The sequence below is a fragment of the Eumetopias jubatus genome, unplaced genomic scaffold (genome assembly GCF_037043125.1).
Source record: "Eumetopias jubatus isolate StellerSeaLion01/CBP00866 unplaced genomic scaffold, mEumJub1_p1.0 scaffold_9, whole genome shotgun sequence".
Taxonomy (NCBI): Eukaryota; Metazoa; Chordata; class Mammalia; order Carnivora; family Otariidae; genus Eumetopias; species Eumetopias jubatus.
The window spans coordinates 24,037,487-24,051,308 of record NW_028274815.1 but is presented as its reverse complement, the minus strand read 5'-3'; the positions used below and the strand labels follow the sequence as shown (position 1 = coordinate 24,051,308).

At 56.6% G+C, this 13,822-nt stretch overlaps 1 protein-coding gene across 2 annotated transcripts in view; it reads left to right on the top strand.

The window, feature by feature from the left end:
* Nucleotides 1-13,822, top strand: part of ALK (ALK receptor tyrosine kinase) — a 690,188-nt gene that overhangs the window by 650,088 nt on the left and 26,278 nt on the right. For both annotated transcript variants that reach the window (XM_028099603.2, XM_088026382.1), the window contains 9 exons: nucleotides 2,885-3,016; nucleotides 3,766-3,910; nucleotides 6,299-6,481; nucleotides 7,722-7,820; nucleotides 8,319-8,471; nucleotides 9,451-9,555; nucleotides 11,381-11,567; nucleotides 12,288-12,378; nucleotides 12,491-12,555. In XM_028099603.2, the coding sequence (XP_027955404.1) occupies nucleotides 2,885-3,016; nucleotides 3,766-3,910; nucleotides 6,299-6,481; nucleotides 7,722-7,820; nucleotides 8,319-8,471; nucleotides 9,451-9,555; nucleotides 11,381-11,567; nucleotides 12,288-12,378; nucleotides 12,491-12,555 (1,160 nt within the window). The remainder of the gene's footprint in view (nucleotides 1-2,884; nucleotides 3,017-3,765; nucleotides 3,911-6,298; nucleotides 6,482-7,721; nucleotides 7,821-8,318; nucleotides 8,472-9,450; nucleotides 9,556-11,380; nucleotides 11,568-12,287; nucleotides 12,379-12,490; nucleotides 12,556-13,822) is intronic.

Genomic DNA, 13,822 nt, shown 5'->3' with positions numbered 1-13,822 from the left:
GCAACTTGAGATAGATCCATGAACAAAAGAAAGATCTTTGCTCTGAAGGAGCTAACATTCCCACTGGGGGAAGAGGGATGAACAAGGACTAGTAATATTAGTCAATCAAAACACCCATAAGTGAAAGTGTTCCGGTGAACAGAAGTGGGGTAACAAGAGTCAGGTGTGTAGGGCAGGTTGCAATTATAGATGGGGTGGTCAACGGAAGCCTGTTGAACAAATGACAGCCCAGCAGAGTTCTGAAAGGAATTGAACCAGGAACATATGTGGGGGTGCCAGCCAAGCAGAAGCCAAGGCGTTGAGGTGGGAGAGTGCCTGGTGTACTCTCAATCGGCTGGGGTGAGTGCGGGGAGCAAGAGGGAGAGTTGGTGAGAGATGAGGTGATCAGGCCACCATCAGGACATTCTTAAGCCATAGGAGGGTTTTGAGCCTAAAGGTGGCAAGAAGGTGGGATAGGGAGTCTGCCGTGATTTGCATATTGTAAGACCCACTCTGGCCGTCATGGCCTGCTTGGGACCAAGGGAAGAGTCAGCACAATGAATCCAGTGGTTACTGCATTAGTCTGGGCAAGAGATGATGGTGGCTTGGATAAAGATGGCAACAGTGGCTGAATTCTGGGCATATTTGGAATGCAAAATCAAGAAGGATTTCCTGCCCAACTAGATGAAGAACTGAGACAAAGAAAGGATCAAGGATGACTCCAAGAATTGCACTTGAACCATGGGAACGAGGGAGCTGCCGTCACCTGAGCTGGGAATGGTGTGGAAGGAGCAGGTTTGGGGGCACGGTTAGGAGAGGTCTGGCAGACAGCCAGGTGGAGACTTCTGGTAGCCAATGCAGATGGGCAGCGGGGGGATGGGCGTGAGTCTGGGCTCTCGTTAGAGGAAAGGCCATTCCCCAGCCCGCCTGCTCCCTCCTTCCCACTCCTGCAATTCCTAGCCGTCAGCAGATTCTGTTCACAGGAAGAGGGCATCCGCAAAGGGTGGAGACCCCACTGCCGCTGGACAGAGAGGAGGAGGAGAGCAGGGTCTAAAGGGATGGACCTTCTTCGTACCACTGGTTCAGACTGGACAGCCCCTCGATTTACACAGGAGGAGGCAGGTCCGGGGAAGTGAGGTGCCTCACCCAACATGGCTCAGCAAATCTCCAGCACAGCCAGTCAAGAAGCCAGATTGGACCCTGTATTTTGTGCTCCGCTCTGCCTGGTGGACAGCTCACATTTGTGTCCCCTGCCCCCGGGCTCAGCCCTCTGGGCATGCCCCCAGCTTCTCATGCCCACCCCACAGCAGTTAGCAGGGTTTCCTCCCAGCACTGCCCACCCCCACCCCCCGCACTCCCCACCCGGACAGCACTGCACAAACACACAGGAGAAATGTCAGCCCTGTACAATAGCAATTCAGAACCTTCCCACCCACACTAAATCCACTCTAAGAAATATCAAATTATTTCCATCATTAAATCCAAAATGCCTTAAAACAAATTGCATCTTGGCTATTTATCTGGAAATTTCTCTAGTACTCATTGCCTGCACCCCTGAGTGCTTTTGCATAAGGAGTGGCTCAAGATGAATTGGCATGTCCACTGGCTGGTTACACAGCAGCAGTCAATGGAAATGTGATGTTTTATTGGCCTTTTTTTCTAATAAGTGAAAGAAAAGCCATTTTCCTCCGAATTCGGGTGGATATTTGGAGCGTTCTTCTTAGCTGCTGTGCCCGACAAGCGGGCTGGTTCTTCCTGAAGCCCTCCCCCTTATTCAGGGATTCCGGATTCTGGGTCACAGGGATTTCCTGCAGATCCCCCGGGACTCCCAGATGCCTGGGCGCACACCGAGACCATGTGAAATAATAGCAGCTGTTTATTCAGTCCCTAACACAGGAGACACCGTCCTAGACACCTCTCCTAAGTACATACGGCCTGCCCATTCTACACCTGGAGGTCAGAGAGGTTGAGCACCTTCTCCTCAGGCACCCAGGGGTGTCTGCAGATTCCTGGGGTCGCACCCTGTTCTCCATGATGGACACAGCTCCATTTCAGGCCGTGTTGGGGGATTTCTGGAGGCAAGAAGTGAGACCTTAGATGGGAGGGAAGAGATGTCCAAAATGGAGAAATGATTTTCACATAGATGGGCTGGGGATAAATCTGAGCCTGGCTCGCACTGCTGTGTTCTCTTCCCATGATACTTCAAAACTGCAGCTTCTCAAAAAACCTTCAATGGCTCACCACCGCCTAGAGAATGCAGTCTGATTGTAGTCAAGTCTTCTGGCCATTACCTGACTGTCCAGTTGAATTCCCTCACCCCCTCCAGCCCTACCTCGCAAACCAGGGCTTTTGTCATCCCTTCTTCAGAGTCCAGAGGATCCTAACAGGTCCTCCTGGACTGTCTCTCTGTCCTAAAGTGGACTTTTCTGAACCAAAGAGACTCTTGTACTTTTCCCCAAATCCCCCAGCTCCCCCTCACCTGCTTCTCTCTGGGCTCATGCTACTCTCTTCCTCTGGGTTGCTCTGACTTTCCCCCATTTTCTGTTTTAAAATCTCCCTGTGCTTCAAGGTCGAACTAAATACCACCTCCTACAGGCAGTCCTCCTTGACCACCAGTCAGCAACAAAGTTGCTTGTTGTGCCCCAACTTCCCGGCATTTTCTATCTAAGCTATCCTATGGTCTTTCTCTAATACGCTCTAGGGACAGTTATGTGTGAGTGTGTGTGTGTATAAATATAGATATTGATTTATCTACAGATATATGTCATATATCTATCTCTATCTCTTCAACTCAACTGTCAGCTATTTGAGAGGTCGTCAGAGCCTATCATGAAGCACAGAAGGTCTGTCTGCTGGGAAGTAGAGAACCTTGGGCACCAACCTGAGGTGCTTTTTGTCTCTCCAGACAAACCGATTAATCCAGAAAGTCTGCATTGGAGAGAACAATGTGATAGAAGAAGAAATCCGCGTGAACAGAAGCGTGCATGAGTGGGCAGGAGGGGGTGGAGGAGGAGGTGGAGCCACCTACGTGTTCAAGGTAAGGCCAGCTGCCAGAGCTCGCCATGGGCGGTGACTTCCGCGAGTCATGGATCCGTCATGCCGGGTCCTCACGACCGCCCTGGGAATGGAGCACCTCAGGTGTCCTTAGCCCCATCTAAAGAGGAGCAAAGCGAGGCGCAGACGGATGTAGGGGTCCCTGTCTGTCCCAGAAAAGGCAGGTTCTTCTCTTCCTGACATACCAGCCCGATGGCCCCATGCAGGCCTTGTCGTCCCTGCCTCAGAGTTCCAGAGGGTCCCACGGTGCCCTCCCCTGCCCCATGGTGGCCTTTTCTGACATGCTTAAAAGCAGTCAAAGGCATCTGCTAGGTCCTCCCACCAGGACAGTGGTGCTGAGGGCTTAATCTTGAAGTTGTGGAGGTTAGAGCCAGAGACCCCGGAGAGTGGGGAGGAAAGGGGGAGGAGAGAGACGTGCTTCTAAGCACCAGCACCCAGTCCTCTGAGCCTAGTGTGAGCAGCTTCAGGAAAAGATCCATCCCTGCCTCCTGGTATTCATATATTTAGATCTCCTGGTGCTTTTGCTTCTCTAACTGGACCCCGACGGATATGGGAGCCGGGGGCGGGTGAGGGCGGATGGGTGGCTGGAACATGAGGTCAGAGCCCCCAGACCACCGGGATGTCACCCACGGCCCAGCCAACACTCTGACACTGTAAACACTGCAATGGCTCGGGGGTCCCCAGAGTGGGAGCCCTGCTCGCTTTCTCAATCTCTGATCGTCTCCCCGGCAGATGAAGGATGGCGTGCCAGTGCCCCTGATCATTGCAGCCGGCGGTGGCGGCAGGGCTTATGGGGCCAAGACAGACATGTTCCACCCAGAGAGACTGGAGAATAACTCCTCAGTTCTGGGGTTGAATGGCAACTCCGGAGCCGCAGGTAAGGCGCTGCAAGCCTGCGCTTCCCCGGAACTGACCCCCAGGACAGGCCCCCAGGACTGCATGAGCTCGGGCTCGGCCGGCCGCCATCACACACCTGTGTCTCAGTTGCTGGTGCTTGAGAAGCTGGGAGCTCTGGATACTGGTACCCACATCGAGGGAGGGAGGAAGGGCGGGCCACAGCTTGGGGACGTGGAGGCATCTCTGCAGACATGGGGTTTGAATTGCAGAGGTCACCGGGCACAGGAGACAGGCAGCCGCTTTGGGACGGGCAGCCCAGCCTCCCTGGGTTTCCTCAAATGCAGCAGGATGTGAGCAGATGGAAGAAGTGCGGGCAGAGTCAGCCCTCCCAGGCCCTGTGGTTGGTGCCTCCAGGCCCGGGGCTACCAGCTCGCACGTCTCACTGCAAAAGCTCTTTCAGGAACCTCCATGGTTTGGCAATCCATGCTCGAGAGTCAGAGGCAGCCACACAGAACCTGGAGACAGACACGAAGGGGGTGTGAATTCGGATTCCTCTGAAGCCAGCCATGTCCGAAGAGGAAACACAGTTCAGTTTTGTATTTTCTTTTCTCCACAATCAGACCAAGGATCTTTGGAGGCATTTAAGATTCGAGGTTAATTAAACAAATACTCAAACTTTCCCTTCGAGTGAGAGATGGCTAGAAGAGAAGGAAGCATAGAAATAGGGGTTGTGGTCTCGGTGAGGACAACCCAGCACTATTCTTGGCACCCCTGCAGGTTGTTTTCTTTGCTTAAAAGCTGTAAGACGGAGTGGGGGATCAGAAACCCCCTCAGCCAGGGACTGCGCTGGGCACAGGGTGGAGTGGCAGACACGGTATCAGGGCCAGGTCATCCTAATTTATTTACCACCCTCATGGCCCACTTCAGGTCCCTAAGTTTGCTGAGGGGGCTTCTCTTTGCCATGAGACATCAACGGCCCTGAAAGGCCCACACGCCACCCTCTGGCTGGCTGAAGGGAGGCCAGACGCTTGAAAACCAAGCCGGACGCCACAGGCCTGCAGCTTCCAAAGCTGATTTGCCTGGGGGCCTCAATTCAGTTCTGATCGTCCCTGTTCTAGACCAAGCTTGTTCCTGACCTTGGCCTTGGGTCCTAAAACCCGGCTCTTTCTCTTTAGCACAGTACTGATCTCCAGCCGCAGCTCCTCACCTAGACGTCCCTCTGCTGCCCCCTCAGGGCCCAGAAGAGCCTCTGCCACACATTCTTCCAGAAGGCCCTTAACCGGCCCAGGCCAGTTAACCCTCGTGGTTCCACAGACCCATGCACTACTGTTTCTCCAGGTCCTCACCATCCATCACCTGCTGGAATGGAAGTACTGTGGGGTCTTTTGGAGTAGACCCCCTGTTGAAATGTCCTAGGAAACAATATAGGTGGAGACAAAGAGGGTCCTGGAATCTCAAGGGCCTGCATGAGTGATTGATTCTGGTTAGCCTGTGGCCTTAAGATAAAGTTGCATTCAACCTCAGCCCCAGGCCCGTCGGAAAGCACAGCTCCAGTGGCTGCCATCACAGGGGCCTGCCCACTCCTTCCCTCAACCCCCTCCCCACCCTCATCTTCCCTGTACCTGACCTTGGAGCAGCTCTTTAGAAGCAGTCAAGCAAGACAAAGCTTCAGAGTGTGAAGACCTCTTCACACTTGGGTTCTACTTCTGATGCCCAACCGTCCCTACCTGTCGTGGTTTAGGAAGCGTCAGCCATGCCCACTGTCCCCTCCGGTCTGAACATCAACCCAATGAGGCAAGTCTTACTATATCCAAGATATAGGTGAGGAAACTGAGTCTCAGAACGGGCACGTGCTGGCCCAGGGTTTCAAAGCCAGTAAACAATAAAGCCCATCGGGTTGTCTGGCCTAGTCTGGGATTCCTGCAGAGGAACCCCACTGCAGTGACCCCAGCAGGATTTTGACAGTTGGATGCCCAAGGACTGGCAGGTCCCAGTCCTTGTTGGGATGCGAAGCATTAATGAAACAAAGTCCCTGCACTTCAGGAGTTGGGGCATGGAGAAGAGGCAGAGGAATGAGTTTAGTTGTCATGCTGCCCGTCCCCCCACGTCCCCACCCCTAACCAAACACCCTCCCCAGCTTTTGATCCAAAGGCCTGATGGGAAGCAGGGGTCTGAAGCATGGCCCCAACTGGCTGTGCATGGCTGAGGCCAAAGCCGGTCTCACTAGGACCAAGGGCACGCTGCTGTTTTTCCAGCTGTGGATTCCGAAGCCCCCAGGCCCCCCTGGGCTGGGCGCTGGAGCCGGAGTGAGCACCCTCAGAGCACGAGCACACACGGCGTCCTGCCTCCTGTGCCGGGTCCCCGCGGCGGACGCACCGAGCCTAGCCAGGACCCTCTCGCTTGAGGTTTTCTCTGTCTCTTCCTGCAGGTGGTGGAGGTGGCTGGAATGATAACACTTCCTTGCTCTGGTCTGGAAAATCTTTGCTGGAGGGCGCCACCGGAGGACATTCCTGCCCCCAGGCCATGAAGAAGTGGGGGTGGGAGACAAGAGGGGGTTTCGGAGGGGGTGGAGGGGGGTGCTCCTCAGGTGGAGGAGGCGGAGGATATATAGGTAAAGATGATTCGTGTTCAAGGTGTCACTCCCTCCCTCTTAGTCCTAGGCACTCCTGTCCTCTCCCTGGCCCTCGCCTGCCCTCCCCCCACCCACCCCAAGTGTGGACTGTGATGTCACCATGCACGCTTTCCTCTCAGCCCCATAGGACCGGCCAGAGGCAGGGTATTGGCTCTCGAGCCAGCATCCTGCCTCAAGGCTTCAAGAGCTCTTGTGTTCTTGATGCCCGCCTCCCCCAAAGCCAATGATAAAGGGCTTCGATTTCCTAGACTGTTCTCTGAGCTGCCCCTAACGTCGTGCTGCCACGAGAACCTTAGAGGCCACGCTCCCCAGGCCCGTGCCTCCCTTTGGACGTCCTGGCCTGAGTCTTTGCCAAGCCAGCTCCTTAAGGGCCTGGTTTGTGGCCTCTGGCCTCACAGACTCCCTCTCCCTTCCCTGCCCCAGCCCACCAGCTTCCAGAACTTTTGCCCCCTCCATGCCGAGGGGCAGCCCCAGCCCAGCCGGTCAGCCAGCAGCCGGCCACTGGCCCCAGCTCTCCTCCGAGCTTCAGAGCAGAGCCCAAGAGGCTTCTGAAGCTGGGAGGCTGGGAGGCTGGGAGGCTGGGAGGCTGGGAAACGGCGGCTCCACCATCCCCACAGATTAGGACACGATGCATGCACGCACTGTGATGTTCTGTCTGTGTTTTGCTTTCCGCTGTGTGTAAGATGCTTGTATTAACCAGATGCTCTTCTTTTCCAAACTCTGGGGGTGGGGGGGAGGAGCCTGAGGGGGGAGCCCAAAGATAACCCAGCCCAGCTGAAAGGAGGGACAGGAGCCTAAAGGCACAGGGGCCCACCCCCCCATGTCTCACCCTGACCCGATGGGACTGGAGAGCAACTCCTCAGTGCTACTGGCCCGGCCAGTTCTGGAGGAGGCACCAAGGGGCTAGTCCAGCCTGAGGACACGAGACCGCTTCTGATCCTTATTCACACGAACTGCTTCCAAGCAGCCCCAGTGCAGTGGTGGGGACTCCCCGGCAGGAGCTGGCCCAGCCCGGGGGGGAAGGTGGCCCCCATACCCAGCATCTCCCGAGCCACACCCCAAGTGCCGCCCCTGTGCCCCAGGCCTCCCTTCCCTCCCCACCGCCCCGCCCTGAGGCCCTTCACCGCCCTGAGGCCCCGCATGCCCCGCTGATACGCAGATGTGTTGAGACATGGGCCCCCTGCCTCTCTGCGTTAAACTCTTCTCTGGTTTGGCACAGGCGGCAACGCGGCCTCAGACAATGACCCCGAGATGGACGGGGAGGACGGGGTTTCCTTCATCAGTCCGCTGGGCATCCTGTATACCCCCGCTCTAAAAGGTATCCCCTCTGCCAGGCCTGTTCTCCCACCCAGACCAAACCTCAGGGCCCCTGACACAGAGCCAAGATATGAAGGCACCATTACGGGTCCCTCACAGGCAAGTCTTCCCGCTGCTCGTCTCAGCACGTTTTCTGGAAGTCAAGAGGTGTGGTCTGATCCGGACATGCAGGCAGAAGACTGACTTTCAGGCAGGCCCGTCCTAGAAAATGCCGCAGCAATAGTCCCGTGGCCTGGGCCAGCCCGCCAGAGGGGCATGCACTCGGAGCCGCCCATCCGCCCACAGCAGTGCAGCCACGTGTCCCCTGTCTGAGCTCCTTCAGCTGCGTGGGGGACTTCCCTCCCCACTGCGGTCCCTCAGGGGCCGGGGGACGTGGGGGCAGGAGCCAGAGAACCCACACTGACAAGCTAGAGACAAAGCACACACAGAGGCCGGGAACGGGGTGCAGGGTGGTCCTCGCTGCCTCAACCCCAGGCTGATCCTCCCTTCTTGTCGCCAGTGATGGAGGGCCACGGGGAAGTGAATATTAAGCATTATCTAAACTGCAGCCACTGTGAGGGAGACGAGTGCCACATGGACCCCGAGAGCCACAAGGTCATCTGCTTCTGTGACCACGGGACAGTGCTGGCTGAGGATGGCATCTCCTGCATCGGTGAGGGGGCGGTGAGGGCGGTGACAGGGAAGGGGCCCAGAGTGTGAGCCCACGGAGGCCGCAGCTGGTGTCCACGATTCTGGGGCTCCTCAGATGCAGTTCGGTAAGCGTTCTGACCCCCATCTCTCCGCCCCAACACGGGCGCTCTAAGGACTGGGCAGAGGGACCTGTGTGTGAAAGGAGCCCTAAGGTGTCCTGCCCCACCCCTAAGCCAGGGCGTGCCGCCCCACGTCCCCACCAAGGGGCCATCCTGTCCGCACTGGAACACCCCAGCGCCAGGGACCTCCACACTCCCAAGGTGTGCTGTCCCATCAAGAGTTTGCAAGCTGGACTTGCAGATCCTCTCAGGCGCTGCAGGGGTTTGAAGCCCGAGCTCCGTCTCCCTCCTCCTACAAGTCTCCAGACGAAATAACGCATTTGTTTCCATCAGTTCACATGGGACACTTTCATGTCTCCTCCCCACCCTGTGTCCTGCATCTCCGGGCATTCCAGTGACAATGTCCTTGTGAGATGTAGTGTCCAGGACCCGGCAGGATGCCCCAGGGGGGGCTGTGCCGGTGTGCACCTGGGCCCCGGGCAGTAACTCAGCCTCCCAGGGTCACTGACGGGCACCCTCTGTTCCTGGGTCGTACTGAGCCTGTGGTCACCCAAGGCCGCTGAAGCTCTTCCTTAGCCTCTGCTGGCTCACCTTCCCACCCTCCTCGTGTCATTGTGCACTTGATGTTGGGGATCAATGTCCAGGATTTGGTATTTATCCCTGCCACGTGTTCCCTCACCCAAAAGCTACTGCTGAAGGCTGTAAGCCAGAACGAGCCCCCTGCCTGCCCTGGCCCTCCGCAAAGAAGGCCTCCGGAGTGGGGGAGGAGCGGGTGAGGAGCGGGTGGGGTCCGTCCGGGCGGGGGAGGGTATTTCTGTCTTGGAGCTAGCTCAGAGGGTGATCAGTGTTGTCACCAGTGCCCCGCGGGGATCTGTCTTGCAGTGTCCCCCACCCCAGAGCCCCACCTGCCGCTCTCGCTGGTCCTGTCGGTCGTGACCTCCGCCCTCGTGGCCGCCCTGGTCCTGGCTTTCTCAGGCATCATGATTGGTGAGTGTGCCAGAGCCCCAGGGCTTCCAGGGAGGCGGGGCAGGGGGAGGCAAGGAAGGCCAATCTGGTGGAACAGAACAGCATCTCCTGCTTTGCCGTGGGTGCAGAGGTGTCACTCTGGGTGCGTGGTGATTACAGCAGCCCAGGCCAGCCTCAAACCGAAGCCCCCTCCCCCAGCCCCCAGCACCGCCTTGGTTCCCTAGAGGAACTGCTGATTCCACACCCCGATGCCCCTTAGAGCCTTCTGGAGGCACTCTGCAGAGGAGGACACAGTAGCCAAAGCTCGTCCCACCCCCAGAGTTCACTTTCAGCTGCCATCAGACCTGGGCTCCAGGGGACACCTGGCTGGGCTCACTCCCCAGGGAACACCTCCAGCCCCGCCCTTCCCCATGTGGGGCAGGCAACGCGAAGTTGGTTTCTAAGTGTTTCTGTTAGGCCTGTGAGCCCAGGTGAGCTGATAGGCAGGTCTCGGAGGGCTCAGCGAGGTCCAGCCAGGCTCTTCCTGCTGGAAATGTGCAGGGCAGGTGGGCAGGGACATGAAGGAAGGCAGAAGGGAAGGCTTAGCATGGACGGCACTTTTAGAACAGGCCCCCTGGGGAGCTGGGGGCGGGTGGTAAGGGAACCTGCGGGTGGCCAGGGGGAGGGCAACAGGCATTATTCCTATATGATGCCATCCTTCTGAGAGACAGGATGATGAGAGCTAACACTTGCTGCACACTTACCATGTGCCAGGTGATTTACACCTTTTAGTTCACTGAATCCTCACTTGACCCTATGAGCATGGTTGGTCCATTTCAGAGAGGAGGGCCCTGAGAACACAGCTGTTGACTCACTTGCCCTGGCCCATAACTAGCGGGATGGGGCTTTCAAAACAGAATCCATCCCCTGCATCACAGTTTCGTCTTGCCTCCCGTGGACTTGGCCCTACAGAATGTTCTCACAGATAGAGAGTAAGAGCAGTGATGATGGTCCCTTCCACCGGTGGGGCTCTTGAGACTTTTTCAAAACCATTTTACGTTGGTGAATTCATTTCATTCTGACGTCCCCAAGGAGAGGGAGTGGGGGTGCTTAGGGGACAGGCAGGAGTTACTGTCCCTGCTTACAGAGAAGGAGGCTGAGGGCCAAAGAGGTCACATGACCTGGTCAGTGTTGCTCAGTTGCTAGTAATGAAGGCGGGATTAGAATGCATGCACGTCCTCAGGCACCAGTTGAGAGACCTTTTCAGTCCATGGCAGTTTCTAGCTGTAGGAAGCCCAAGTGACCAGGACACCCAGCTGCACCGGTGACAGGGCTGAGCAGAGACTCTGAGGCGGGTCCACCCCTGGGAGACAGGGGACCCCTCTGAGAGCTGACTTTGGCTTCAGAACTTTCAGCCGTCTTGCTGAAACTTGTTTAGATTGCATGGCCCTCTCAGGTCCTCACTCAACCTTCCCTCACGCTCCCACACTGGGATTCAGACTTTCAACACCGCCTGACGGCCCTCCCAGCCTGCCCGGGCCCCTCCCCACCACCACTCAGCCATTTCCCCTAATGAAATCCTTGCACGGTGAATCTTGGGTCTGCTTCTCAGAGGACCCCAGCTAATGGGCTTCTGTCCCTGTATGAGACAATAAAATCTTTTCCATTGACATGATCTTAAACTGTACATCTCCTTTAAATGATCTTTCATTTTGTTAGTATTACTAAGTGTGATGGAAACGTTTAGATCCCCGAGGAGGAGATGGAGATCCAGGAAGGCTTCCTGGAGGAGGCAGCCCGTGCTGGGCTTCAGGGGCCAGGCTGCCTGGTCCAGGCCACACTGCAGCTAACCTTCATCTGTCTGTAGTGTACCGCCGGAAGCACCAGGAGCTGCAAGCCATGCAGATGGAGCTTCAGAGCCCTGAGTACAAGCTGAGCAAGCTCCGCACTTCCACCATCATGACTGACTACAACCCCAACTACTGCTTTGCTGGCAAGACCTCCTCCATCAGTGACCTGAAGGAGGTGCCTCGGAAAAACATCACCCTCATCCGGTGAGTGCTCCACGGCTGTACTAGGGGAGGGGGGATGGCAAGTGGGGAGGAGTTCTAGGGGGGCTGGATGTCTTCCCTGCACCATGGATTCTTCTAGCCACAAGAGGCCATCAAAGCCACCTCTCAGGCATTTCCAACCTTCCCGGGAGGAGAACGTTTAATGTTTGGGGCCATTTGGGGAGGTAGTTGTTTATTTTAACACCCCATCTATTCATGGGGTTTGCACAGCGAGAGGAGAACAACATGGGAGGGAGCCAGGGCATTCCTCAAAAGCCACTCAACTGCTCCCTCCCCAAATCTTCCTGGCCCCTCCTTCTCCAGGTGGAGCAAAGTGTCCCTCCTCTGAGCTTCCAGGTCACCCCATGCCTTCCTCCATCATTTACTGAGCACACCCCACAGGAGGGTCTGCCAGTGATCTGTCCCTCCCCAGGGCGTGGGAGCCTTTCCCTGGGGAAGGGCCGTGTCTTCTTCACCTCTGTGACCCTGGTGGATATCAAAGACTTAGTCTTCATTGAATGAATGAACATTCAACCAGTGTCCCGAATCCCCGGTGGGAACCTTTCTTGCCAGTTTTCAGATAACTCAGTGGCGGCCTGGGATGGTCTAGCCAAGCCAGGTGGGGGGTGTTACTCTTGAGTGCGTACGTGACCCCCGCCTCTTGTATGTCTCTTTCTCATGGCCCGCCCCCCTCTGCCTCACCTTGCCTTTTCCTGCACACAGGGGACTGGGCCACGGTGCGTTTGGGGAGGTGTATGAAGGTCAGGTGTCCGGAGTGCCCAGCGACCCGAGCCCCCTGCAAGTGGCCGTAAAGGTAAGAGGCAGCTCCATCGCGGGCCTGACCTTGGCCGGCAGTCTGTGTGGGCCTCAGCTCTTGGCTGCGGCTCACAGCCTTCTCCTTTCCCACCCTCCCCTTCTGTGCCCAGACGCTGCCTGAAGTGTGTTCTGAACAGGACGAACTGGATTTCCTCATGGAAGCCCTGATTATCAGGTAAATAAAGCCACAGAGAGACACCCCCACCCCTGTTAGACGTTCCTGTCAGTCTCCAAGGGACACGGTGTCGTCCTCCAGCGTCCCCTTCCTCTCCACCGGGAGACTCCCTAAAATTCTTAACACATCTTACCAGGGTGAAATAGCCCCAGGTGGTTGTCCAAGAAAAAAAATTTCTGTGGCCTAATAATCCGACGGATATCACTCTGCCTTCAACGAGCACCCCTGTGTCGTCCAGTGGGGCTCCCCCCTTCTCTTAATAGAGCATGCTAGTTGTTGACAGTGGACGATATACTTTCACCCCCGCTAACTCTTCCACAAGGCCCCTCACCAATCCCAGCTCTCAGATCTTGTGTAAGGAAGTATGCCCCTAACGTGCTGGAGGCCACCACACCCTGTCCCACACCAGCTGGCTTGCACCCTTCCATGTGTGCTTCTGGGGCCCCTAACTTGAAATCTTAGTGCCCAGGGCCCCTGAGGGCATGTGCTCTGACAGCAGATCGCCTTCAAGAGGACACAGGTGTTTGACCTTAAGATCTCACCATGCTTGTGGTCTCCCGCTCGAGGCTGGAGAGCCTCAAACATCCAGACACAGTGAGGTGGCCTGGGGTCCCCGCCTCCCCCCCCCCCGGCGTGGAAGCGGCACGGGAATAAGGCCAGGACAGGATGTGAGGTGCCCATGGGGTCTGGGGCCACAGGAGGGATGCCCAGCAGGCTCAGCCCCTAGCTCTAAGGGTAACGTATTTTCCGATTAGACAGGTGATACATGATTATTGACTAAAATTTGGGAAGTATAAGATGATGTGGAAGGAGACCCAAATCATCCCTTCTCACTGTTGCTGATCTCTCATCACTACTGTATTTCCGTGAAGAGCAGTGTAGTCCTTCAGCTCTGCACGAGTGTGCCCACACGGAGTACACTGGCCCCACGCCCCAGGTGTCCTGACAGGATCCCATTAGCAAGAAAACCCAGATCTTAGGGCCTAGTGGCCAGACTCAGTCTCTCCCCATGAGCACCCATGGGGGTGCACCCAGGGCCCTCTTCCTCACTCTCGTTCACACACGGTCACCTGGCAGGGCTCACACGGTCCCTGGAGGAAGCAATTCCTTCAGCTTCTCTGCCTGACGGCTTCCTCAAAGAACTCACACATGAGTCCTAGCCAGCGGTCCGTGCACCAATGGACAAGACCCTGGCCGCTCTCTTGCCCCGCCCCCACTCTGACCCCACTTCCTCACCAAGTACCTGTGTAGCGTCCTTCTGTCTCCA